The sequence below is a fragment of the Prionailurus bengalensis genome, chromosome X (genome assembly GCF_016509475.1).
Source record: "Prionailurus bengalensis isolate Pbe53 chromosome X, Fcat_Pben_1.1_paternal_pri, whole genome shotgun sequence".
NCBI classification, from domain to species: Eukaryota; Metazoa; Chordata; class Mammalia; order Carnivora; family Felidae; genus Prionailurus; species Prionailurus bengalensis.
Genome location: NC_057361.1, coordinates 126,193,153 through 126,219,982, shown reverse-complemented (window position 1 = coordinate 126,219,982; position 26,830 = coordinate 126,193,153). Strand labels below are relative to the sequence as shown.

Here is a 26,830-nt window from a genome sequence, read left to right as displayed (position 1 = left end):
TTTTGTCACCCCGTTTAGCAATCCCTTCTTGAAGACCCAGCTCAAGTGGCACCTCTTCCAGAGGGGCTGTTATGAGTTGCACTGTGTCCCCTTAAAAGATATACTGGAGTCCTAACCCCTGGTATCTATGAATGTGCCCTTATTTGGAAATAGGGCCATTGCAGATACAATAAACTTAAGATAAACTCATACTGGAGGAGAGTGTCCTAATCCAGTGTGACTGGTGTCCTTATACAAAGGGGGCATTTGTACACAGACACACAGAAGGAGTATGGCCATGTGAAGACAGGGGCAGAGACTGGAGTGATACATCTACAAACTGAGAGCTGCCAAGGATTGCCAGCAATACCAGAAGCTAAGAGAAAGACCTGGAACAAATCCTCCCCCAGACCATTTGAAAGGAACATATAGCCCTGCTGACACCTTGATTTAGGACTTCTGGCCTCCAGGTGTGAGAAGACACATTTCTGATGTTTTATCCACCGAATTTGTGTTAACTTGTGACAGCAGCTCCAGCAAACTCATACAGGGGCCTTCCGGTGTCTCTTCTGCAGCAGCCCACCAGCCCCTCTCACCAGACCTTCAACCACAGATGGCTCTAGTCCAATCTTAAATTGTCAGCTAGGCTGAGAGCCAATGGAGACCGGGGGCACTCTTCCAGTGTGGACCCAGCTGCCTGTGGGAGTACCTCCTTCTCCGCACCCACAACCGCATTTCCCTCAGAGGCCCACAAGATGGCGATATTGGTCTCTTCATTTGCCCTGCAAATCAGCAAGCCTATAACTGGGAGCACCCAGGCACTGTGCCAAGGATTTCATATGTATTACCCCTTTTAGTATTTGAGAAGGCCTCAGGAGGTAGGTATCACTACTCACTATTGTATACATGAGGAAACTGAGGCATAGAGAGGTAAAGTGGCTTGCACAAGGCCAGTATAAGGCAATGCCAGGGTTTGCCTTGTGCCAAAACCTGTGCTTTTACTCAGTGCTCTCCAGCTTACTCTGTCAGACAGCATGCTGGGGCACAGCCTGCAGGCCTCACCATGGTCGAATGAGGCAGAAAGCCAAGGAAGCTTGACCAGTGCTGTGACAGGGACAGCAACCAGGCCTGGGGGCCTTTGTGCATACCAGTTTCTCTGGAAGAGGGTATCTGAATAAGTTCAGTCCAGAAGGTATATAGGAGTTGTCCCACAATGAGAGGGTTAAAAACAAGATGAACCCAAGAAAACAAGTTTTGGGGTGCATGGAGGGAAGGCCCCCTCCACTGTTGAGCAGGGGGTGGGAGTGATGGTAGAGACAAGTAATTCAGATATAAGCACTTGGAGCTGAGGGACCTTTGAGATGCCAGGCAGGTCCGGCATCTGATGGAAGGGAAATGACAGCTGGACAGCCCGGAGGACACAGCCTGTAGGTGTTCTTGTGGTGCATTCCTATTCCAAACTTTCAGCCCTCCCTGAAGTCCCTGAAGGGTTTGGCACCTAAGACAAGGGTTTTACTCCTGGTTGGCCTGCTGGGTGAGATGAGGAAGTTACATCAGACTTGAGCCAAGGAGGATATTGCAAGGACAGACTTGGGGAAGAGGCAGCCTCTTCAGATCCATACCTGGAAACAAGGCTGTGATATTTTCCTGCCCCACTCTGCCATAAACCAGCTTTTTCTGAGTTAGTACAGCACCCAGAGTTTGGTTGAGTCACTGCTCCCCATGGAGCTGCACTTCTTCAAGGGCACAATCTAGCCTGGAGTTCTCAGATAACCAGGCAGAGAGAGGCTGGGTATGGGGAACTGATGGTGGTTGCCTGACCTGACCAGTGCAAGACCTGTCTGGTACAGTGGAGTCAGAAAAGAAGGCCACCCAGGACCAGGCAGTGGCTCACCTGGAAGCTGCCTGGCAGGGTTCCAGATATTTTGTGACTGCACAATCTGAGGGAAGAAGCACTATGAGAAGTATCAAAGTAAGCCTCCCTGACCAGCCCCTGTTGCACACTTCTGATGAGAACTCTTTCCTTCCTATTGGAGGCTTCCCCATTATGAAACATCTCTGGTATCTAGAACTTTCTGTAATCTGGTCCCAATTCTGTTTCCTGGGGCCTCACAGGCAAGATTGATCTCGGACTTCTGGCCTTCACAACTGTGAGGCAGTATATTTCTGTTGTTTGAATCACCAGTTTGGGGTACTTTCTTACTGCTGCCCTAACAAACCACTATAGCCACCCTGCTATGACAGCAGATGAAGGGTATTAAACACCCAAAAGATATGTCAAAATGCCTCTCAAATACATAATACAGCACAACCTAATTCTCCTAAGTTCTCTTTTAAAAAGCATCTGAAACCATTCACTGCTCTTCTTTTTCTGCACAAAAGACAAGGAGAAATCAGAGATGTGCACTGTTTGGGGCTGAATTATGTCCCCTCCAAATTCATATGTTGCAGTCCTAACCCTGGTACCTCATGGTACATTTATTTGGAAATAGGGTCACTACAGATGGAATTAGTTAAGATGAGGTTATACTCAGTTAGGGTGGGCCCCTAACCTAACATGACTGATGTCCTTATAAGAAGAGGAGATTAGAACACAGACACACACACATGGAAGAGCATGTGAGGACACACTGGGAAAGGTGGCCATCTACAAATCGAGGAGAGGCCTCCCTCCCAGCCCTCAGAAAGAACCAACCCTGCTGACACTTAAATCTCAGACTTCCAGCCTCTAGAACTGTGAGACAATACATTTCAGTTGTTTGAGTCACCCCATCTGTGGTTACAGTTGCCCTAGCAAACTAAGACAGCCTCTATGTCCCATCAATCCCCAAGTCCCATCAGTGCTGCCTTGTGAAGAGCTCTGAAATATTTCCACTTGTTTAAAAGTTCTCACCGACAGGGGCACCTGGATGGCTCAGTCGGTTAAGTGTCCGACTCTTGATTTCAGCTTAGGTCATGATCTCAGGGTTTTGTGAGTTCCAGCCCTGCTTCGGGCTCTGTGCTGATGGCTCAGAGCCTGCTTGGGATTCTCTCTCTCCCTCTCTTTCTCTGCCCCTCCCCCACTCACAATGTCTCTGTCTCTCTCAAAATAAATCAACTTGAAAAAAATAAATAAAAATTCTAATGGACAAAAGTTTAGACAAACAGGGAGAATCACGACATGGAGGCAGTGAAGAAGAGGGGCAGTGGTGCTGCTGGAGCCATGGCCTCAGGATGGCCTCACACTCCTGGCTCCCTCTAGGAAAGAAGGTCTGCAGCCTTGCTCTCCACCAGTCTATGCTATGGCAGGTGGCCCTATCTCCCTCCTGGCACAGAGGAGGGAGTCCTGAGGGACCATGGTCACATACAAATTTTTGTGGGACTTGAACTGGGGAGGAAAGTAGGGGCTTGCAGTGGCATTACAAGAGCTGGAAAATCCCCTGGGGTCCCTAAAAGTGACCTGTAGACAAAGGTGCTCTGCCCCTCTGGTTTCAGAGTCTTCCAAGGGTGCCATGGAGGCATACCACTTAGCAGACTTGGATTTGGACAAAGCTCCCAGTCCTGGCAGGAGCTTTAAACAGCAGCAACAACAGGGAAGTGGTGCTCTGAACAGGACTTATCTTGATTCACTGAAAAGTACAAGGAGGTATTGATTTCTCTTCATCTGCAGACAAGAGAGCACCATTATTTGCCCAGACACTCAGGGCTCAGAAATCAGACCAAATCCGGACCCCGTCTGTAGTGAGATTACCAGCACTCAGTCTGCCCCCCTGCCCTCTCACCCCAGTCCCAGGCTGTCCCATCTGACCAGCTTACAGGCCAAAGCCAGCTCATGGCACCCACCTGGGCTCCCAGCTCCTGGCAGGGCTGGGCAGAGTCAGCATGTGCTCAATCCAAATCCCCTGAGACACTTTGGCTCTGTCTCCATCCACACTGGCAAAGAAGGCAGCTGTGAGTGGGGCTGGGGGCTGTAGAGCCTCCTTCCCCAGCAGAGGACAGAGGACATAGCTGGCAGGCTGAACTTGGACAATTTACAATAGAGCTATTAACAAGCCCAAGAATGGCAGGGCTAGCACTCTGATGGTAGGCCCTCTCAAACTCTATGGCTAGTACTTTTTCCTAGGATGCTATGGCCACAAGTGGGATAAGATGACACAGATAACATTAAAAAGACAAGAGTGATGTACTCTCTCCCTGGAGGTCAGGCTGTTTTGCTCCTTTTAGCCCTAGGACATCCAGCCAAAAAGCTCTTATTGATTTCTGTGCCCTGTCTTGACACTGAGCACATGGGGACACTGACCCTGAGGCTTTGCAAGGAGATGACCTAGCAGAGGTTCCGCAGTAACAGTGGCAGGCAAGCCTGGAAGCCACCAGCCCCAGACAGAGATGAGTAATTGATTACCTGCTCGAGCCAGGAGAGGATCTTCCTAGAGCAGGTGGGTCCTGGCTCTTCTCAGAAGGCCTGTCCTCATCCACCACCTCAACCCTTTAGGCAAGACGAGAAACAGATGCACCACTTGTCCCCAGGGCACCTGTGGCCTGCTCAGCTGCCCTACAGCTTGCTGTTCCTAAAGGACATGATTTCCTTCTGTGCTGTCTATGGCCATGAGGTGGCCCAGCCTGGAGGCTCAGCAACTCCAGTTTGGGATAAAGGACAGCATATCAGGTTGAATAGTATCCCTTCAAAATCCATGTCTGCCTGGAACTTGTGAGTGTGACCTTATTTGGAAATAAGGTCTTCGCAGATATAGTCAACATAAGATCGGGTCACACTGGAACAGGGTGAGCTCTAAATCCAATGACCAGTGTCCTTATAAGAAGAGGGAAATTTGGACACAGACACACAGACAAAAGGTCATAGGACAATAGAGGCAGAGACTGGAGTGATGTGTCTACAAGCCAAGGATTGTCAAGGGTTGCCTGCTGCCACCAGAAGCTGGGAGAGAAGCCAGAGACAGTTTCTCTTTCACAGCCTCCAAAAGGAACCAATCCTGCTGACACCTGGATCTTGGACTTAAAGTCTCCAGAACAGGAGACAGTACATTTCTCGGGTCTTTGCCACCCAGTTTGTGGTACTTTCTTATACCAGCCCTGGCAACCTAATACAGCCAGTAAAAGCACATCATTATCTGTCACTTCCTTTATGCTGCCATCACCCTTTCCTGACTGTATTCCAGTCTTCAGCTCACTATGAAACCTTGTCATGGATGCTTTCCTTGTTTACCTCATGGAATGTCCCTAAAATTCAACTTTCTGGAAGTCTCTTCCCTATACTCCCCAAATATTCTCTCCCAGAAGATATTCTGTCTCAACTGATGGGGACACTCCTCTCTCACTCAACTGGAGTGTCCTAATGTCCTGATAATTTCGTATTGAATTCTGTTCACCCTTTAGGGCCCATCTCCAATGTTATGGTCACTTCCAAGGGCCTGGCCAGGCAGAGGCTCCCGATGATAAGCCTCTGGACCCAGCCCAGTAATCCCTCCTGCTGAGGCATTGTCCAGCCTGTCCCTGGTAGAGTGGGAGGGAGGGCAGGGGAACAACTCCTTTTTAGCCTGGTAGCTACTTTTGCTTCAAACCCCAGAAGCCCTTGGAAACACTAAGGCTCTATTGGGGATTAGGGGCCTAGCCCTGTTAGCAAATAGCCACAAGCTACGTTCTGTCAGCCAGATCTTGCCTACACAGAACTGCCTGCTGAGGCCACAAGTGCCACCATACCCACCTACTTGCTCATCTGGCCTCCAGACCAAAGCCACTAGGCCCTCACAACTTCCCTTGCTCAGGGACAGAGGCCCCTTCCCACTCTGCACCTGCTTTCCATGGTGATCATACTCCACCTCTGCTGGCAGGAGGCCTTCTCTGCAGCCAGCAAGAGGCTTGCAAAGATTCCCTTGCTGACATTTACCTCTTTGCAATGAACGGAGCCTGCATCTCCTGGGCAGGGCTGCTGCAAAGGAAGCAGAAAGGCAATGTGTTGGACAGAACTCATGGACAAGTGACATCATGACCACTTTGCTTTATAGGGTCCTGGGCCTCTCTCTCACTCCCAGTACCTTATTAGCCCTGACGGCTGGAGCCAGAAGAGCATCTGATAATCCTGGAAGGTCTAGCCAGGAGGAAAGGAGGGGAGCCAGTTGGTAGCTGAGCTGGCCCAGAAGCCAGGCCCTGCTGTGTCTCCTGTCATATAACTCACCTGGTGCTCTTCTTGGCTGCTGACAGAACGTAGGAGTGCTCCCGGGAGGCTGTCTTCCTCACCACACTGCTTGCAGCCTCTGACCTGCGGTGGCACAGAGAGAAAGTATCTAATGGCATAAGGCAGGACTCACTCTGCCAGCATAGCCCAGCAGCTACCCAGGATGGCTCAGGGCCACCCCAGGGAAGCAAGTGCACAAAGCCAAATTAGCGCCTGCTCCCAGAACTATTCAAAGGAAACAGAGACCATGCAGCCCACATTTATCAAGCATAGATTGTGGGCCTGGCCCTGTGCTGCATGCTGCAAATCCATACTGGCTCATTGAGTCCTTACAACTTAGGAAAGTAGGTGCTAGTATCACCCACAATTTACAGATGAAGAAACTGAGGCATGGGAAACTTTAGTGACTTGTGTGAGACCACACACTTAGCTGATGGCAAAGTGGGCAGTCAATGCTCAGCAGCCTGGCTCCTGAACTTCTGGCTCTTCCCTTGTACCTCCCGGGCCCAGGGACCACTGTCACTGCAGACTCTGGCCGTAGGATTGTCCATCTGCCAGACCTTCAGCACAGGAGCTTTGCTGTGTTTCTTAAGGCGCAGAGGGCCCAACAGACACTGGCAGTGGGGGCAGGCCCAGCCTGGGGTTGGGGGGGGCAGTTACTTCCTCAGAGCCTAGCTGCTGCCCAAGTACCTGAGCCTCATTTTGAGGTGAGGGGCACTGGCACTTCCAGAGTGTAGCTCTGCCACCCAGCCATGCGGGCCCTGCCCAGCATAAAGCATACACAGCATCCACACAGCACACACGGCATACACACAGAGGGCTCCTCCTAGGAGGATGGCCGATTTTGGTTCAATTTGCTCAGGACCCTTTTTAGCAAATTGATATAAAGTCCTGAAGCACCTCCCTCTGTACACTCTGTCCACCCAGGGGAGGCTTCCCCCAGCCCTCATTACCTAGGTTCTGTTCCATGAAAGTTTCATAAAGGGTCCCCTGAGCTGGCCCAACACTGAGTGGGTGGTTCTGGGATTCAATGAATGACACCTGTTGCTGGAAGCCACTCCTCCAGCAAACAAGCCAGCACTGATATTGTACATGTTGTGCATTTTGTCACTGCAACTGGCACCATTCCTATATTACTGGTCCACAGAAACTTGGGCCCCTGCCCTGACTGTGGGATGCTCAGCGGGCACCATTACCTCCGTTTCTGCTCATCAGATGAGAAGAGAACCTCCTCCTCTTCAGCATCCCCTGATGCTGAGCTGCGTCTGACATTGTAGGGTGCCCTGGGGGAGGGGAGAGGGTGTGAGGATGCTGTTGGTTGTGGCCCCTCCTCCCCCATCTCTGCCCCTGTTCCCTGTCACAGGCTGCCACCCTCAGCAGTTTGGCTTCCTGACTTACAACAATAATAGCACATGTTGGCATTGCTGCCTCTGAGTCTTTGCTCATGTCACTTCTTCCTCCTCAAGAGCCAGCCCTCTCCTCTCTCCTTATTCCAACCTTAACTGTCCTCCAAGACCCAGTTCAAGCCTCTCCCCTTCTCCAGAAAGATTTCCTACCTGGTCCATGTCACTGGATGGTTGTGACAAGGGATATAAAGCAATATAAAGATGTGGGGCCCTTGGGAACTGCAGATTCAACCCACACTTCTGTCCAGAAACCCCCTCCTTGGCCACATAGTGGGGGGCATATTTGATAGGGGCCAGAAGGGGAGCCCCAAAGATTTATATCCAAGAAGCAGTTCAGATTTCAGCACAAAATGCCAGTTACTTGGCTGCCAGGGCTATCATCATGCTCAGGATCATCAGGCCCCAGCGCGGCCCAGCCTACACCCCAGAGGGGTGCAGAGGCATGTCCAGGAAACAGAGTCAGCCAACATCAGCCCCAGAGATATGACCCATGACCCTTCCTCCAGACTCACTGGCCCCTTCTATAAGCTTCTTAGAGCCCCTGCTTCACCACAGATCAGAAGAGCAATGTGCTCCAGGTCATAGTGGCAACTGGTAGGAATGTCAGGCCTGCTGTTTGGGCTTGTCCTTGAAGGAGTGAACTGAACTGTGTCTGCCATTGCATACTTACAGCTTCTTGTAATCCTCAGTGGTCATCTTATAGCCGGAGGAGGAGGGCCGAGGAAGCCCACTGGGAGCTGCTCTCAGCAGACCAGCAGCACTGGAGAGGAAAGGAGTTTCCATGTGCCCACTCCCAAGCCCCCTCTTGCTTCTAATTTTGTCTACATGCCCCAGCAGGAATGTGGCTGGTGGCCTTTCTTCTTTTCTTTCAGCCCTGCCACACACCCATCCCATCTGTGCCACCCTGAGCAGGGCAGCCCTCCTGCCATAGGTTGACCCAGGCCCCTTGACCCTGCCTTTATGATGGAGCCCAGGTTCAACCTGACACCAAGGCGCTTTGATGACATGCCACTTCAGCCTTCTGGGAAGAAGGTAAAGTAAAGCACACAGCTGCTGGGAAACAGGACTGCCCAATCTGGGTCATACATCCACCTGGGGCTTTGTGTCCCAGCACTACTCTCCAGGGCCCTGCCCTACACAGGAGAGCTACCATCCACCACCCCTCCCCACCCGTGACAGATAGAGTAATCTCTCTGCCATAAGCCTGACCTAGGCCCTCATGCCTGGTGCTTGGCCTAGGCCCTCACCCCAAGGACACACACCTTTTTGGATCTCCATTGGCCTTGGGGAACTGCCGCTGTGGCTGACACGAGCTGTCTATGGGCTTGGTGAACACTCCCCTATAAGAAAGCCCAGAAGAAGTAGCCCTGTGAGCTCCCCTGTGAGAATCCAGGGAGCAGTGGTGTGCAGGCATGTGGAGGCAGGCAGGGTCCTATGGTTACCTACCGGATGATATAGCCAGTGGGAGCCCTTGTGCTAGGAGGCCTGCCGAGGGAAAAGAAGGTATGAGGTGAAGCAAAGACGCCCTATTTCCCCTGCACCCAATGCCAGCAAAGTGGATTGGCTGGTGGATGCCCCAGTGTGGTCAGAATGAGGGGAACAAGAGTGGCTGGCCATTTCTCAAGAGAGCCAGCTACCCCTTCATCCAAAGCCAGGCATCCTATTCTGCTCCCTCATGCTCCCCAGGAAAAGTACTGGGACCAGCCCAGGATGGCCCTGGATCACAGTAAGTGCCCAGGAAGATGTGTTCCATGGCTAAACATTTGCCGCAGAGGGGTCTCCTCCAAACTCAAGTTTTTCTCTCACCTTCCAGGACCCAGCACTCCCCTGAACAAGAAGTCTTCTGGGATTGATGACAGCGCTCCCACTCTCTACTCTCACAACTGGAGGCTGCATGGTCAGAGGCCTGGGGTTGAGGCATGGCAGGGAGAGCCCAGGGTCCCGGACCTAACCACACAGCCTCCTTTGGGAAGGCTCATGAGGGACCAAGGGGTAGAACCAAAGGCAGCTTCCCCACCCTTCCTGTTCCTTTGGGGCCTCTCTCCTCCAGCTCCTGAGATGCCCACATCACAGACTTGATGAAAGTTTGGGACTGGAGGGCATGGCTGGAAAACAGACTGCACATGCTGGGTGTCTCCTGCTTGGGAGCAACTGAGCGGGTTCAGAGGGCCAGTAGTGGTAGGCAGCAAAGAGCTGTGAGTTTGGGGTGCAGGGGCAGGAGACAAGGATTCAGCAGATGGCCTTTCTTTCTAGGAAGACAGTAGCTTAAGGGCTGGAGAACAGGGAAAGTGGGTCTAAGGGAACCCCACACAAGCAGGTGAGAAGGGCAGCACAGAGCCACAGTGTTCTCCATCATGGCAGACCCTGTCCTTAATAGAGACAGCAGCCTGCAGGTGACAAATTTGCAAGCACACTTGGGGTGGGGCCTGAGAAAGAAAGGCCATTTCCCCCCATCTAGCCACACAAACATTTTTGGCTTGGGGAGGCTAGGCCATGATCACTGGCTGTCCCTTGGATCCACTTCTTTCCCCAAGAGAAAAGGAGAGCCGAAGTTTATGTAGACTTCCAGGTATCCCTGCTCTAGGCCCTGAGTCACAGTGCCCTGGGATGTGCTTTCTAAACATAGCCCCAAACAGAAGCCCAGGGTGAGAACCATACCACCCAAAGTAAACTAGCCCCCTAGTGAGTAGACTGTCTTTAAACCATCCTCAGGCCTTCACCAACTTTGCCAACTGCAATAATCACAATCCATAATTCTCTCTTTTATGTTCACCTCTCTATTTGGTCCATGCCTGTGTTCCCTGCTAAGATGTTAGTTCCCCAAGGAGAGAGCACAGGACCTGGCTGGTACTGGATGCCGAGTCAGGGAGGGGTGGTGATGGGCAAGTCCATAGTTGTTAGAGGCAGCCCCAGAGACTTAGCAGTGAACTTGGATCCCTCCCTTCAAGCTGCTGCCACTGCCTCTATCACCACCTGAGAAAGATCCTGGCACTGCCTTCACTGCCAACTGCCAGTGAACTGTAGCAAGACTAAAGCCTGAGGTTTGCATTCCCACCACTCACTGACTTGGCAGTGCTTTGGAGCACCCCTAGACACCGATAGGCAAAAGTCTTCAAAATGCAGACGGGATGGGCTGTTCCCTTTGGCCACATGTCAGAATATGTCATCATGAATTTGGGAGACCATTGGAACAAATGTGTCCATCTCCTTGACACCCTGATTCCTTCCTAAAATTCACCTGTGCACCCCAGAGAGCTATGCAAAGGCTGTAAATCAAACTGTGGGCAGTTCTTTGGTTCCGCAGTGCACTCAGCAATCAGGGCTACCTACAAGAGAGTCATGTGTGACTCTCAACACTGTGTAAATCACCTCAGATATGTTGTCTCACCCTTTACAGAGACTTCCCAATGCCCACTAGGCAGCTGGAACCATGGAGGCCCATTAGGTAGCCAGCCTCAAGGTCACACAGCAAGGCCAGGGATCTGAACCCAGTGACATCTGCACTCCCTTTCCCAAGAGGAAGCAGAGTAGAAAAGCCTGTCTCTCCTGTGGATTTGAAATGATTCACTGCAGACCCTAACATCTATTTTGAGTTTGGGCTCCTCCTTATCCCCTGAAGACTGCAGCATGAGGCCCACTCACTGGCCACCAGGCATCACCTCTTACCTGGTCTTCGGGACTTCCCCAGCTGATGAAAAGGATGTGGCTCGACTCCGACCAGGAGGCAGCTCTCTGGAGAAAAAGGGATCCTGAAAGAGTGGCTCTCTGCCATCAGCCACCTTGCAGCCTCCATCTTAGAGGCTGTCTGCTGAGCCCCAAAGCAGGTGAGGTGGGGTGAAGTGCATGCATCACAAGAACTTGGCTCACCATTCCCGTCTCACCTTCTCCTTCCCTGGCCTTTCTCCACATTCCACAGGCAAGTATGTACATGCCCACTCGGCGTCAAGGGCTTTCCCACCTTGTAACTTTGGTTGAGTCTTGCCTTCAACTGGATTGCTTTCCCGTGCTCTGCCCTCCCCAGCTTGCCTGTGGCCACATGTCCCCACTGAAGTCTGAATGGTGGAAGTCCCTCAGGATCCCCAGGCATCGACGGGCCTTTGTGGATTACAGCCCTACCCCACCTCATTGTTGCTGGCCTCCTAGCCTCCTGGACTTACAGGGTGTGGCCCTCTGATTCATCCTGCTTGGTGATCCAGCTCTTGTCCCCCTTCAGCGTGGTCCGAACCTTCATCTGCTTGAGGACATTATTGCGTTCCTCCTCACCTGGTAGTAGTGGTTTCCCTGGAGGGGCAAGGCCAGGCAGCCTCAGAAGGGGAACCCAGCCCCAGGACACTGATGCCTCCCTGCCAGTCTTCCCAATATGCTGCTCTCTGCTGCCATGCTTGTGGCCCTTGCAGGGCAGGCCACACACCAAGCCTGGGAGAAGAGGGAGTGCAGTCCTCACCTTTGGTGCTGCCTCCAAGAGCTGAGATACTCATGGCGCTTGCTCTGCAGATCCCTTCTCAGTTGATTCAACAGGGCTCCTGAGGACAAAGGCAAGCACATGGCTTGTCACTTCATGCATTTATAATGGCTTGCAGGTCATCATGTGGTCCCTGACTGCCCTTTGTGTATAAGGAGGCAAGAGTTGTTGGAGTTTGGGTGGTGGGCAGAGGCCAGGGAGTGAGCACACACTGGACCTGTCATTGTCTGATAGTAAAACCACCTGTCTGCCCAGAGCTGCTCACATGGGGAATGGGCTGCTATGGAGCTGTATATTCAACAGATGGCTTATAAGGGCAAACCACAACCCCCCTAGAGAGTTCTGATGGCCAGATTCCAGGCCCAGATGAGTGTAGGGGAGAGAGGGGAAGCAGTGGAACCTCCACAGGGTAGGCTTCCTGAGGGCTGGCACTAGTGGGCTCAGAAAGAAGGACTAAAGGAAGGGTGGGGGCTGGGAGACCAGTTCCTTTGGGGTTGGATTATCTTTCTCACTCTTTAGTAGCTGTCTGACAGACCTTTGGCAGGTCAGCTAATGTGTCCAGTCTGCCTCACTGTCCTCATTTGTAACATGGAATTTTAAAAACTCTACCCTTCAGGACTGCCATGAAGGCAGAATGCACCAATGTTCTTGAAAATGCCTGGCACCACCTGGGCACAGCAAAGATCGCAGGGCAGTTGGACAGGAGCCAAGGAGCAATTGAGTTTCAACCTGTCTTCACTGGGACAGGGGACTGTCAGCTGTCCTCAATCAAAACCACCAAGCCTGAGAGTGTGCAGCCCTGTGTTGCTCACGGGTTTGCTTCATCTCCAGTGGGGAAAGCCCAGGGCCCTCCTGCCAACTTCTAGTAGTGCTCAGGGACCAGGTGAGGGTTGGGATCTGGTAAGGAATTGCTGTTGTGCTCTGCTTTCTTTTCCTCTCTCTATTCTTGCCCTGCTCTCCTTCCTTGTCTTTTCTCTGCCCTTTAGCCATGTGTTTCCCTCCTGTAGCCAGTGAAAGGTGGACCACAGTGACCTCCAGAGCCTCACAGCACTGTGAAGATGTTTGTCTCAGAAGAGGCTGGGGTGAGGAAGCCAACTGTCCAGGCTGGGAACGGCCCAATGCTAAAGGCAGATGGAAGGCCCATATCGTGGGTCTAATCCCAGCTCTGGCCTGCCACAACTAGCCCTGTGGGCCTCAATAGAATTACTAGAGGTTCCGGCAAGTGGACATGATGGGAATGAGGGGCCCTGGCCATGCTGGCATAGTCCTGAGGCAGAGCAGCCTCTCCCTTAGGAGCCTATTACCCGCTGCCCACCCCCCCCACCCCCCCGCTGCCAGCTGGCAAGGCCCGGACATGTTTCTTTAGAGGTCAAGGGCACACTAAAATGGCTAAGGCAGGGGCCAAGATCAAACCAAATTTGCCATGTTAGCAAGAGCTGGCTTTCCCATAAATTGCACTGAATGAGCAGCCCAGGAGGCTCAAGCCTGATGCGTGCCAGGAATGGCACTTCATCACAGCAAATGGCAGCCCCGCTGTTCAGCCCCTCCACCAAGGCTGCCACATCAGAGTTATATTGAGCAGAACTCATTCCATAAGCAATCTTTAGACCACATACATCCAACTGTCCCATCCCAGCAGCCCATGGAGTAGCCCCACCGGGCAGGACACACAGACACACTTGCTACCTAGGATCTTGGCCCCTCAGTCTCCTGGTGCTGCTGACTGACTGTGAGACCTTGGGCCAGTACCTCACCTCTGGGCCTCAGCTCAGGGCCTCCTACTGCTGAGTGTTTAAGTTCCTTCAGGAATTCATCAGTTTCCTCTTGACAAACCTGTTGACCACATTGCCTAGAAGTTTCCTGTCAAATCAGAACCAAATAAGCCACCTCCAAAATCAGGATAGACTCACACACATGCAGAATGACAGAGGCAGAGGGACCACTGGGAACTCCCTGGCCAAAGGGGCAAGGATACATGTAAGAGCCCACAGCAAGGGAGGGTGGAGTTGCCTTAGGTCCCATCCACACAACTAAGACCCCAGTCAGAAGACTCAAGGCTTATGCCCCACCTCACCAGGCAAAGAGCAGGGCTGATGCTACATCTCAGAAGTCAAATGTCCCCTTTTGATGGGACAGTAAATCTGAAATAGTCAAGAAGTAGAGTCTTCCCATGGGCTTGAAGAAGGCAGCTCTTTGGAACAAGGAGCCTTTAAAGTGATGCGCCCCAGCCAGACAAATGGACACATGAGGTATGAATCAATGTCCCAGCTACAGAGTTGGCTTTTCCCTCCACTTCACTGGTCCCTCCTCTCCCTGCACCTGCTTCATCTGTGCCTCATTCCCGCAGCTTGGCCCACATCAGCCCTCACTTTTCACTCAGCTTCTGCTGGCTGTCCATTGTCTCTAAGCCTGGGGCAAACTCTCCAGTGTCCAGACCCAGTTACTTTTCTCACAAATGACCTTCAATGTTGACACTGTGCTCCAAGAAGACCATGTACTTCAACATCCGTAGAAGGTGGCCCTACCACAGTAATTCTCATGCCTTTGCTTATGCTGGTTCCTCCCAACTGGGATGCCATTCAACTCCTCCTGCTGAGCTAAGCCCTGCCTCTACCTCAGGGGCCCACCTGTCTTGCCTGCTCCTGCTCCTGGGGACTCTCCCCTCATCTGACCTGCATGCCTTGGTACTGTTGATCAAAGTCTTCCCAGACAAGACCTGCTCCCTCTACCAGCCTCAGCAAGAACAAAACCGAAGCATCCCCTCACACACCCAACACATACTCTGCACTAATTTTCTGCACTGAAGGCTGGCAGGAGCCATGCTTTTGACTAACCATACATTGCCACCTCTCCTTGGACCCAAGTCTCTTCTCAGACCCACCATCCCCTTCATCCCCAATCAATGGACAGCTGGGAAAACCCTCACTAGAGACAGGAACAGCTCTGAAGAATGGGATGCAGACCACTCAGGAGTATGTTTCCCAGGCAGCACTCACATACTGTTGGTGGGCAGATCAATGGACTCATCTTTTCAGAAGACAAATCTCTATATGTTTTGAAAGCCTTGAGAGGGTAAGACCATTGGTCCAGAAGCTCCCCTCACAGCAATCTCTCCTATGGAGACAAATGAGTAAGCAGAACAAAGTATACAAGAGGGGTGGTGTCCCAGTGTTGAGTATAATGGCGAAAATTAGGCAATAATGTAAATTCCCAACAGTGATATTTAAACATACTATGATACATGATTCCAGCAAATACTATGCACTTATTACAAATGATATGGATATATGATGTAATTTGACAAGTTTCATGTGTATGGTTTCCATATATCATTAAGTGAAAGAAAGCTTTTAAACAAAAAGATGTGTAGGATGGTGCTATTTACTTAAAAGACTAAACAAGCAGTCATTTAACCAAATGAAATGGGAGCTGAGGCTGCTTGGATAGGTAATGATGGATCTCCAAAGTTGACGCAAGGTGAAAAGTGCCAAGGAAGGACTGGGAAGTGAGGAGAGCCAATGGATGCATGGGGAATTCTCTCCTTCCTCTGGGGTAGACATCCTGGGGAAGGTGCCCTGTGCCTCTAGGGTCCCTCTGGGCTGCTCTGAGCAGAGCCTTGCTGCCCGTGGGCACACACACAGCCTCCTCCAGGATCCTGGGTCTTCTCTGCACACAGCTTGGGTGGGAGGGAGAACAGGTATGCATTTTGGGGGGTATCTCCCACCTTACTTCTAGTCTTACTCTTCCTTGGGGCACTTGGGTTTCTTGCACAGCCTCCTAGGCCTCCCTGGCACATCAGGAAGGGCCACCTGGATTGACAGCTGATATCTTTGCTCCTCATCCCTAAGTGGCTTCACATGGCTGTGACACTGTCCCACTGCCTGGACCTCAATCTCATCTGTAAAGTGGCACCAAGCCACCAAGCCCATGGACTTGCTCGCTGGGTCTCCTCCTGACAGGATATTCCCAAGCCACAGCATGTGTCACTGACTAGAATTTGGTACCAGTTCTTTTCCATCCCATAGTTTAGGTGTCATGATGTTGGTGGGTGTCTTCATCTTCCAAATGGCCCGTGTGAGTGCATTTCTAGTTTGGATAGCCTCTCTGTGTACACTTTCAGTAGTACAGCTCCTGTTTCTACCTTGATAGGAAATCTTTTGGTACCTTAGGAATGGTCATATTGCCCTGCTTAGGGGCCTGGCCTAGACCACCAAAGGAACAGGTGGCTTATCAGCCACTTTCCACCCTAGCTATCCTTCATAGGGTAACTCCTTGTGCCAAGTCCAAACAAGGGTATATACCCAGACTACATCAGCCTGTCCCATGGCAGCTCAGGACCAAGTCTAAGTCCTCCTGAGCAGGCCAGGCCACCTCAGACACTAAATGGGTGCCCAGCCCACCCTCCTTGCCCTTCATACCCTTATTCCTCCTTCTTCCATTAGCCTGCAGATGCCTCTTGGGGTAGGCAGGGGGGAGCATCCTTAGCAAGGATGACTGGGGGGAGATGGGGACAGGCACTCCTGATGCAGATGGTCTCTGAATGCACGTTCCTCCCAACTGCTGAAGCCTCTCAAGGCTTTCCAGCAACCTCCCAGGGAAGGGGCCTCTGGCCCTGATTGGATAGAGAGAAGGAAAGAGCCAATGAGGGAGTGCAAGGAGCTTGTTTTCCCCAGGCCATAGCAAGCCTGGTGTGGTCAGGGGGTGGAGTTGGAGCTGATGCAGGCAGATTAGCAGGAGGGAGGGAGCCAGGGAGTTGGAAGACAGTGACGCAAATGCTTGGCTGATGCATGAGGAGACAGAGATGGAGAGAGAAGCAGCAGGAGAAGAGCCTCTGCCCCACAAGGACGTGCTCTGCCTCCAAGATGAGAAGACTAATTCAGAGAAAATTTTCTAGAATTGCCACCCAGGTTGACTCTCCATGTTGTGCACACCCTTTTTCTCAAGCAGGCTTCTGTTTCTTTGCCCTTGCAGCTACCTCTTTGCCAAATGGCCTAGAGCCTCAGCCCAGGAAGCATGTCCCAGAGGAGCCATCAAGTCCCACAGCCCCTTGGCTAATCCCATTCTCGGTCACACTGCACTAAAAATGTCTGCATTTCCCAATAACCTGGAAGGAAAAGGAAACCATAGGAGAGGAAGAAGGAATAGGGGCAGAGTCCACCTCAGGCAGACACCACAGCAGGCTGGACCTGGACAGGCATCTGCCCTTGTGGCTGTCTCCAGCCCCTGAGTGCCACCCATCCTGGAGTCCTCAGTCTGGTGCTGCTGCTGCCCTCATGCTAGCCTGCCTCAGGACTGAAATGCCCTTCCTCACCTCCCCCATCACAGTTGGGACAAGCTGGCTTCTTACAGACAACTGGGTGAACACCAATGAGCAGGTGAAGTGGCTAGGCCTGTGAACACAAACAGCCTGGACATCTATCCCATGGGCCCACCCCAGCCCCAGTGACCCTGGCCTGGGATCTTTGTACCAAGGGCTTGTGTGAAAAGAGACAAGTTGAACTAGTGGGTAGCTGGGGAATGAGGGAATGCTGAATGCCAGGCAGGGATCTCCAAGGCAAACTGGGAGGGAAAAGGAACAAAACACTCTTAGCTTTGCACACCAAGGAGCTGCAGCCAAAGGACACAGGTATTGGGACTTGTCTGAATGTGTGTGTGCTGGGCGCTGGCCACAGTGAGCAATCATGAGTGGGCACACCACAGACAGAAGAGTAAGAGGTGGGACTTCTTACCCAGAGGTGAGTTTTGACAATGTGCACCCAGAAGGCTGAGAGGGAGCCTGGCTGTGTTTCCCTATGTGTACCAACTTTCTGTGGACCCCATCCCCGTCCAGCAGGGATCACATGCAGTTGTGTCTTTTGGAACCTGAGCCTGCAGCTCAACTCTGGGTTGACCCCTTAGGTGTGAGTCAGGAGTTGGCTGAGGAAGCCAGTGGGACAGGACAAGAAGACACAACCCCAAGCATGGCCCATGTGGCCAAGCCCAGTGACAAACTATGGATGTGGTAAGTGACATATACATGAAGGCTACAAGGCCTTGGGCTGCCCGGTGCATGGGCCAGTTGCTGGGCCAACCTCAGGCCACGTTTGAGTAAAGGTTTGTCTGTGAGCATTTTTTAAAAACAATTTTTAAAAAATGTTTATTTTTGAGAGAGAGACAGAGTATGAGTGGGGAGGGACAGAGAGAGAGAGGGAGACACAGAATCCGAAGCAGGCTCCAGGTTCTGAGCTGTCAGCACAGAGCCCGATGTGGGGCTCGAACTCATGAACCATGAAATCATGATCTAAGCTGAAGTCAGCCACTTAACTTACTGAGCCACCCAGGCGCCCCTGTCTGTGAGCATTTTCATGGGACTCCAAAGCAGGGAGCCCTAAGCGAGGCAGAGCCCCAGAATCACTTCAGCAAAAACATAAGTGCTCCTATCTGGGTCATGAGGGAAGAGGTGAAGTAATGAAAAGTCCCTTGTCTCTCAACAACTTGTTTCTAAGATGAGTAAATCCAACCACTTCTGATCCTTCCACTGGGCACTGTCAAGCGGTCTCAGAGAAGACAGCTGGACTGACAGGAAGGACACTCCTTTTTTGCATGGGACCTTGGCTCCCCATCATTGGGTGAGGGTATCAATGACTAAACAGTGGAAAGACACAGCCTGCAAGGATGACTCCAGCTGTCATACCTGTTCCTTCTTGCCTTACTATAACAGCCTAAGTTGGGCTCTACAACACCAAGGCTCTAGTTCTACTGGCCAGAATCCCTCCATACCTCCCTTCTGGCCCAACTGGTAATGGGGGATTCTGACCATGGGGATGAGGCTCCTGTTCATTCTCACTGTAAACACTCCCTTTGAACACAGAGCCATCAGTGGTCCCAGGATGGAGAGAAAGTCTCAAAGAAAAGACCCTGTGCCTTAGATCCACCTTCTGGAATGCACATCTAGGTCCTCTTTGGGTGTGTTCCAAGCAAGTGCCTTTGAGCTTCAAGATTAGAGTCCTCCCTTGTGCATAAATACCCATGAGAGGCCCCTATTAAGCCCCTTCAGGGTAATGAACTATACTAGGATTGGGGTGGTCTGGGTTACCAGGGGAAGGGTAACACCAAGGTAGTCAAGCATGCCTGCTAGAGGACTCTGCCTCTTACCTTTTCCCTCTAAGCACCAGAAACAGAAGCAAGAAGGGGGTAGGAGACCATGCTTGTTCAGATAGCTGTAGAGCCAAGCCAGCTGGGCTCATTATCTGTCATTTCATGGGAGAGGCACACTCATGCTGCTAGAGATGTGGAGGACTTGGCCAAGGCCAAGAAGCCACACATCTGTGATGTCTGTTCAAACTCGGATACAAATAAAAGAGCACTAGACAAGGGGTCCAAGTCCTAGTTCTGTCAAAACACGTCACTGGACATGTCACTTACTCTCTCTGGGTGAAGATGAAGTCCCTAGTCATAGGAGGAAGGCATGCGTCTCAGTGCAGCCCGTCTGCTCATCAGCAAGTCCATGGGACCCCATGCAGTGCTGTTTTCAGCGAGCTTCCCTCCCTGTCCTGTCCTCCCTCTGCAACATCCCCTGGAGGACAAATGCCTAAGACACTGGGCAGGCCATGGGACAGGCTCTCCCAGGAGGCTGCAGCAGGAAGTGCAAGAATGGGCTGGCATGCACTCCACATGCCAGGCTGAGAAAGGCCTGGACAAAGAGATGAATGGAGTGAGGCCACAGGCAGGATATAGCATGGAGTGTGAAAGAGCTGGGGATGCCAAAAGTCAGGGAGTGTGACCTCCACCCCCAGCTTGGGTGCCCTCACCCAGTCTTTTCTGAAGGCATTTGGCCTAATGTCTAGGTTTGGACCCAGGCCAATACTCAGGCAGCCAAGTGCTAGAATGATCAAATGTGTTATGAAGCGGTCTCCTGTGGCCAGGTCTCATGACTGAGGACATCCTGATTCCCAGTCTCAGCATCTGGCAAGAGGACGATCAGCAGACAGGTTGCTTTCCTCCTGGAAGGGGCCCTTCAGAGGCCTGCCAGAGTGATGGCAGAGCAGCTGGGTCATGTCAGAGACCCCCAGTCTGCTACTCAGCACACAGCTCCCAGGAGCCCCAGTGGAGCAGAGCCCCTTGACCTGCATGTGATGCTCCAGTCCTAGGGACTCCCATGTGGAGGCTAATGAGGCAGAAGGAAGGAGGTGCACCACGTGGAAAAAAGAGCTGGAGGAGATTTGGATTACAGAGGGAAAAATGTAATATGGAAAAAGAATGCCTGGGGGGGGGGTAGTATTTGTAAATGTGCTTTACAGGTAAATGAGTTCTACATGAAAGTCTGGAATTTCACCTTCCCTCAGCCCACCCCCAACATCCCAGAATCTAGACTTCTTGGCGTCAGTGCTGGAGGGCCCTGGAAGGCAGCTATCTGAGGGTCTGACACAGGCCAACTCTCTTCAGAGGCAGTGTAGAGTTCAAGCCCCAAGGGGGTAAAGGGAGCCATGGCTGCCTGTCACTCTTGAGGAGCCAGGATTCCTTCTGGCTGTCCTGTGCCCACTTTCTAGTTTTCCACAGGCTGGATACAAGTGACTGCTTGGGGTGACTGGTCCATTTCAGAGGTAGCTTGGCCTCAGGGACCAGCAAGGGCTTCTTGGCAGGGTCCTCTGAGATACTTTGTGGAGGCCAGGGGTCTGGGCAGGGTTAAAACGATGGGGATAGCAGGGCCCATGAACCCTTACCCCAAAGAGAGCCCCTTGCCAGAGCCATCTATATGAATTATTCCCACTGTTTCCAGGGCCTCTACCTCTCATGCTGTAGCATGAGAAGAGGCCCAGAGGAACCCTGGGAGCTCTCCTTCAAGGCCTGGGCTGGCTTGGTTCCTCACCCCCTGGACCTAAGAACCAAGGTGGTCTTAAGCTCATCCCAGTAGGGCAGAGATGCTATCCCCATCAGCACACAGACAGCCAAAGGGGTTGAAAGGGATTCAGGGGTCATAGATCCCACCCCCCACCTTAACCAACTTCCTCCTCAAGAATACCCCTGTATCCTCAATGTTGCCACCTATTCAGCCTTTGCCAAAGCAGGCCTGGTGACACACAAGTCCCCACTCCCCCACTTGCCCCTGACTAACACTGGCCAAAGAATTCCTTTTGGTCTAGTTACAGGTGATTGTGAGTAAAGCTCAAGAGGAAAAGAGGAATGAGCCCCCTCTCCCCACCCAACAATACCTCCCACCCCAGCCGAGCTTGGACAGGCCTCCTCCCAGCTACTTTCTCCCCTTCCTGTCCACCCCGGACCCAGAGTGTCCTGAGCTCCACCCTTACCTATTATCACTGTCCCCATTTTTTAAATAAGAATATGGAGACTCAGAGAGGAGAAAGAATTTGCCTAAGGCCACACTTTCATTTATTCAACAAGCATTTATGGAGACCTGACAGCCAGGCTGGGTACTGGGCAGACAGACAGACGGACAGGAGCCTATAGCAGCCCTTCTAGGGCACTGCCAGAGTGCTGCATTTCCCAAGGAAGTGCCCTTGGCTCAGGCCGTCCCAAAAGAATGAAAGAATAAGTGGGAGCTCACCGGGCAGAAGTGGTGAGACAAATCCTGGGGTTTTGTTTTGTTTTGTTTTGTTTTGTTTTGTTTTGTTTTTAGTCTAAACCAGGCACTGCCTGGTGTAAGCATTTTCACTCATTCTTATGATTGGAACCCTTGCCACATCAAGCTCTCTGGAAAACTGACCTAGTCATCAGAAAATGGTGTGCTGAGCCAATTATCACAGGAACCAGACTACAGGGTAAAGGTCAGGACCACCAGCGACAGCCTGCAGCAGCATGAGGCCTGCCCACCACTGGTCCCAGAGGCCAGGTCTCCTCCCTGACCCAGGGCATAGCCACAGAGCTCCACAGCTACTTCCACCGCTACCACCAGTGGCTCCAGTTCTTGGTTTCCTCTTGCAGTTGGAAATGAGCACACTCCCCACAGGAAAAACCTAGACAGTGGTTCTGAAAGTGGCCTCTAGGTCCCTCTAGAATACAAAACCCCTGGGACATGCGCTTAAGCTGTAAGTTCCTGACTCCCCACATTAGAGTTTGACAATGACATCCATAGGGCCTCTTGACTTTCATTTTTCAGCCCCTTCTCCACCCATACCTGTCCCTTCTGCTTTCCTTCCCCTACCCTTCTCAGTTCTCATTCACTGCTGTGCCCCAGTGCCCAACACAGGCAAGTAATCAGAAAACACTCACCAAACATGTACATTATCTGTGAGACAAAGTAACCTGGCTCCATTCTTAATCCTCAAGTGAGTCTTGAGTGGGTACCTCTCTGTGCCTCAGTTTCCCTTTTGGAAAAAAGAACTGATGCGAGCCCTGTCCACTCCCTGACCCCTCCATGGCCACTCCTCAATGAACATTACTGTCACACAAGTGCTCCCATGTCAACTTCCCCCTTCCTAACGAAAATTATCAGAAAAGTTAACAGCAGGGAATCCAGATGAGACTTTGAGGGAGTTCTTTGTATCATTCTCACAACTTTTCTGTGCGTTTTAAATCAATCCAAGATAAACAGTTAAAAATGAAAACAGTAGACATTATTAGAAAAAAAGGAAGCAAATCAGATTTTAGTAGGCATCCAGAAGTGAATTTAAGAATTAAATGTTTTGTGACGGGGCGCCTGGGTGGCGCAGTCGGTTAAGCGTCCGACTTCAGCCAGGTCACAATCTCGCGGTTCGTGAGTTCGAGCCCTGCGTCAGGCTCTGGGCTGATGGCTCAGAGCCTGGAGCCTGTTTCCGATTCTGTGTCTCCCTCTCTCTCTGCCCCTCCCCCGTTCATGCTCTGTCTCTCTCTGTCCCAAAAATAAATAAACGTTGAAAAAAAAATTAAAAAAAAAAGAATTAAATGTTTTGTGGCAAATATTTAACTGTGGGTAGACACCATATGCCTCACTGGTACAGACTGGTAGTGATTTTTAAATCATTTTTCTTTAGATGCGGAACCCACATTCCTCCCAAGCTGGGCCCACCCTCAGCCCTGGCCATCACAGTCGCTGGAGGAGGACACTGTGCAGCAGGTGTTCCTGGCTTCAGCCTCCCTTCTGTACAGGTGACAAAACCGAGGCCTCTGGAGGTTGTGTGGTCTGCTCAGGTTTGCACAACTAGATGGTGGCTGAGCTGGGGTTTGAACCCAATCTGACCTCTGAGCTTCTCTCTTACCACTAGGCTGTAAAGACACCTCCCTGGTACATCACACACTCTACTACTGTTCATCTCTCTGCTCCACTTCATCAGTCTCCTGCCAGCTTGCTGACCCTCAGAAGCAATGATGCCGACCTCTCCTGAACATCACTCTCAGGCATGTGGGTCCCCTAGGTGCACTGCCCCTGTCCTGGCATCAGCCAGCTCTCTGCAGACACAGTGGAAATGAATACAGAGTCCCTGATGGATCCTAATCACAGGAGCCAAAGGCCTGGGGCACCATGTGGGTTGCTGCTCACAGCTCTGAAGCCATGGAAAATGGCTCTCCTCTTCTCCAGCCATGATTCTGTCCCATGCCAGGAGGGCCTGGCAGTGGGGCAGCCTCAGGACTCAGCAAGCAAAGAAAGCTGGTGTTATGCATGAGCTGGCACCTTATGGGCTGTGGCTTGAAGCAAGATCCAGACCAAAGGGATCAGTCACCCGTGGAGGCTGAGTGGGAAAGGAAGAAGGCAGGCTTCCAGCTTCCAGAGTACATTGAGTCAGATTTGGGATTTTTCTTGCCATGTAACTGAGGACAGTTCAGGGACTAGCTGCTGATGCCTATCTGCCCTGCTAGATCTCAGGAGGCTACATGGGCACTAGGCAGAAACACAAAGAGCACCAGGCATGCTGAGGGAAGCTGAGGTGAAACACTAGCCACCCCTGGGGTCACTGTCTTCAGTGGCTGAAATCTGGACTCTAGTTGAGAAGGAAGTGAGGTGGACAAATTCGATGCTGGTCATTGCTCCCTACTGAGTGGCTGTCCATCTCCCCAGCTAGCCTGTCACTCCTTGGGGCAAAGCCTGCCTGTGATTTCCCTCCAGGCCCCCACTGTCCAGCTCTGGGTAGAACATATAGGGGCTTAGGAAGAACTGGCTTTGGTCTTTCAGGAACACGGGGGAGGCTAGACTCATGCAGCCCCAGTGGATATATAGGCCTTGCCCTGGCAGCTGCCAAGCTCCTTCCCTTACTTCCAAGCCCTCCTCTTCCAGGAAGCCTTCCCTGATACTCCCAGTGAGGGCTGCTCCCCTGCTCCAGGCTCCCATGGCCCCTTGTGTTTATGCTACTCAAAGCTGCAGCACCCAGTATGGAAATGGGGTACCTCTGTCACTGACTTGTGATGTCCAAAGAGTGGAAATGAACAGATGTGAAGCACCTGCTGTGTGCTGCTCTGTGTACCTTCCATCAGCTTACAATAGTTGAGTATAGGGACTCCAGGCAGGCCAGGGCATCTGAAGTCCAGGCCAGGAAGGCACAAGGGCTGGGGCTGATAATTGATGGAAGTGGGTAGGGAAAGTGAGGTGGGTCTTCTCCTTCCCATCCTATGGTCCAGGGGTAATGAAACAAATAGCACAGGCACCAAGACCAGCCAGCAAGCTGGCCCCTGGTCTGTACATCTATGTCCTAGCTAGTTGCTTCTAAGCGGCAACCAGGGCCTTTGAGCTGGCCTCTGGGCTGCCCCTGATTTTTCCGATGAGGCAGTGGAGACCCTGGGAAGGTAGGTACATCTCCTGCTTCCCCTTTCTCCCAGACTTGCCCAGTATTATGTGAGCTGGTGAGGAAGGAGCAGGAATGCAGAGCCTTTCCCCACTGCCTAGGCAGAAACACAAAGAGCACCAGGCATGCTGGGTGGGACCCAGCTCATGGGACCCTGCTTCCAGTCCCCAGCCAGGTACCATGACCAGAAATCTAAAGGGCCATGAGACCAAAGCAAGACTGGCTCTACTGCTTGATGGGGTGTGAGGGCATGTCTCTCTCAGGGTTCACAGAGTGTGATCCTGAGATGCTTTGCCATCTACAGTGTCAAATCTAAGTGCAAACAGCTCAGTGAGAACACAATTCCTACCACATCTCAGATGTTCCAGAGCCCAGGCCCGCTCACACTGACCTCATCTGAACCCCCAACAGCCTTGGGTGGGAGGAGGCCTGGTGTGTTACCCCTTGGACTGATGGAGCTGCCCAAATGCCCCCAAGCTCGGAAGTAGCAGAGCAGACAGAGATGCTGAGCATTCAGTCTTCCTGAGGCCAGGTATCACTCTACCTTTCCAAAGAGGACAAGGCTCTTGGCTCCCCTACCCCCATCCAAACAATTCAGCCACAGAGCCCGTTTGCTGCAGATCCTGTTGATAACACTCAGTGACACTTGATTCGGCGCCTTCTGTCTGGGCAGCTACCTTTCTGGTAGCCCTGCAGGAGACTGCCCTGTGCCCAGCACATGCTCATCACAAGCAATCCTCGAGCCCCCTGCTCTGGGCTCCAGGGTGAGCCAGCCTCTGGGTCTCAGTGTTCTTATCTATAAAATGGACACAGGGTGAACTAGCTGATCTGAGATGCCCTGATTCCTTTGCTTGCAGTCAACTCTTACAGCACCTTGGCCCCAGGCCATTCACTAACAATCAAATCATTTTTCCAGAAAGGGTGAGAATAGAGGGACCAGGCTAGCCTTCTCTGCCTCTCTAGTTTACTCTCTTTGCTTACAGGGAAAACCAGAAAACCAAGTTCATTGCCTCCTTGGTGGAAGCCCAGGAGGAATGCTTGGAGCGGGTGAGGATCATGGAAGGGGGAACTGAGGCCCTGAGCTGTCCCCGCCACCTGACTGGGTATGGGCGGGGCGTCCCCCACCCCCACCCCGTTGCCTCTCCACCGGGCCGCGCCAACGGCGACTCGACAGCCCTACCTGGCACAGGTGCCCGGCTCGCGGGGTGGGCCGAGGAGCGGGCGGACACGGGGCGCGGGCTCCCTCGGGTGGACAGCGCCCAACCGGGCCAGGCCAGGCCGGGCCCGGGGCGGCGGTTGTGGGACGGCGGGAGCCTGGTGCAGCGAAGAGCGTGCAGGGCAGCGAGGAGGCGCGGACTGGGCTCCACCCGCAGGAGAACAAACAGGTTTTCACCGGCGCCCAGTGCCTCGCCCCTCGCCCCTCCCCTCGGCCGGCCCCCTTCCTCTGCCCTCTCTTGGGGTAGGTAGATGCGCCTGGCACATTCCGCACATTCTCCCGCCAGTGTCCTCGGCCCTCCCGCTCCTTCCCAGCCCCGCCCCTCGGGGCTACTGGAGAAATCAAGGCCGGGGCACCCCGAGGCGAGCACAGAGCAAGCTCCAGAAGGCTCTGCCACGGTGGAAAACTTCCAGGCAAATTCCTTTGGGCTCCCGGCTCCGGACCGGGAGGTCTCCGCCACATGAATGCCCCGGCTGCCTACTTGCGCCCCTGCCCACACCCGACGCGATCTGGCCCCGGTTCAAGGCCAATGACTTCCACAGATGCTTTGGGTTAATTCTGTCGAGAACTACTGTTCCTAGATCCATTTTACAGATGAAGATCCCAGACAGGGGCGGGGAGGGGGGGAAGGGGGCCAGAGGCTGAGATCATACAGGAAATCCCAGAGGCTGGGAAGAAGAAGAAAGTGAGGGAGCCTGGCTCACCGGCAACACTAGAGAAGTTCTCACCCTGGAAGGCCATGCTGGGAGCACCTTGTCAGCAAGCCGGGCCACCTCACAGGTGACACATCCAGATCCCTAGGACCAGTGCAGTTTGATAAGTGTCATTCATTTGTGCTTTTTGAGTACTTGTGTCATTGAATCATGCTTACTGAGTACTTGCTATGTGCAAGGCACGGGGTTG

General features: G+C 52.4%; 1 protein-coding gene across 18 annotated transcripts in view; it reads right to left on the bottom strand.

The window, feature by feature from the left end:
- ZNF185 (zinc finger protein 185 with LIM domain) overlaps positions 1-26,092 on the bottom strand; it is a 64,613-nt gene extending 38,521 nt beyond the window's left edge. For 5 of the 18 annotated variants that reach the window (XM_043571593.1, XM_043571605.1, XM_043571595.1 and 2 more), the window contains exons 1-12: positions 25,892-26,092; positions 12,002-12,080; positions 11,715-11,838; positions 11,224-11,289; positions 9,004-9,042; positions 8,820-8,897; positions 8,228-8,317; positions 7,348-7,434; positions 6,152-6,235; positions 5,864-5,905; positions 4,361-4,444; positions 3,802-3,891 (exon numbers count right to left, since the gene is read on the bottom strand). In XM_043571593.1, coding sequence (XP_043427528.1) covers positions 3,802-3,891; positions 4,361-4,444; positions 5,864-5,905; positions 6,152-6,235; positions 7,348-7,434; positions 8,228-8,317; positions 8,820-8,897; positions 9,004-9,042; positions 11,224-11,289; positions 11,715-11,838; positions 12,002-12,035 — 818 coding nt within the window. In that variant the 5' untranslated portion in view covers positions 12,036-12,080; positions 25,892-26,092. The remainder of the gene's footprint in view (positions 1-3,801; positions 3,892-4,360; positions 4,445-5,863; positions 5,906-6,151; positions 6,236-7,347; positions 7,435-8,227; positions 8,318-8,819; positions 8,898-9,003; positions 9,043-11,223; positions 11,290-11,714; positions 11,839-12,001; positions 12,081-25,891) is intronic. The other 13 variants (XM_043571594.1, XM_043571598.1, XM_043571603.1 and 10 more) reach the window with 10 other exon arrangements.
- Between the last annotated feature and the right edge of the window lie 738 nt (positions 26,093-26,830).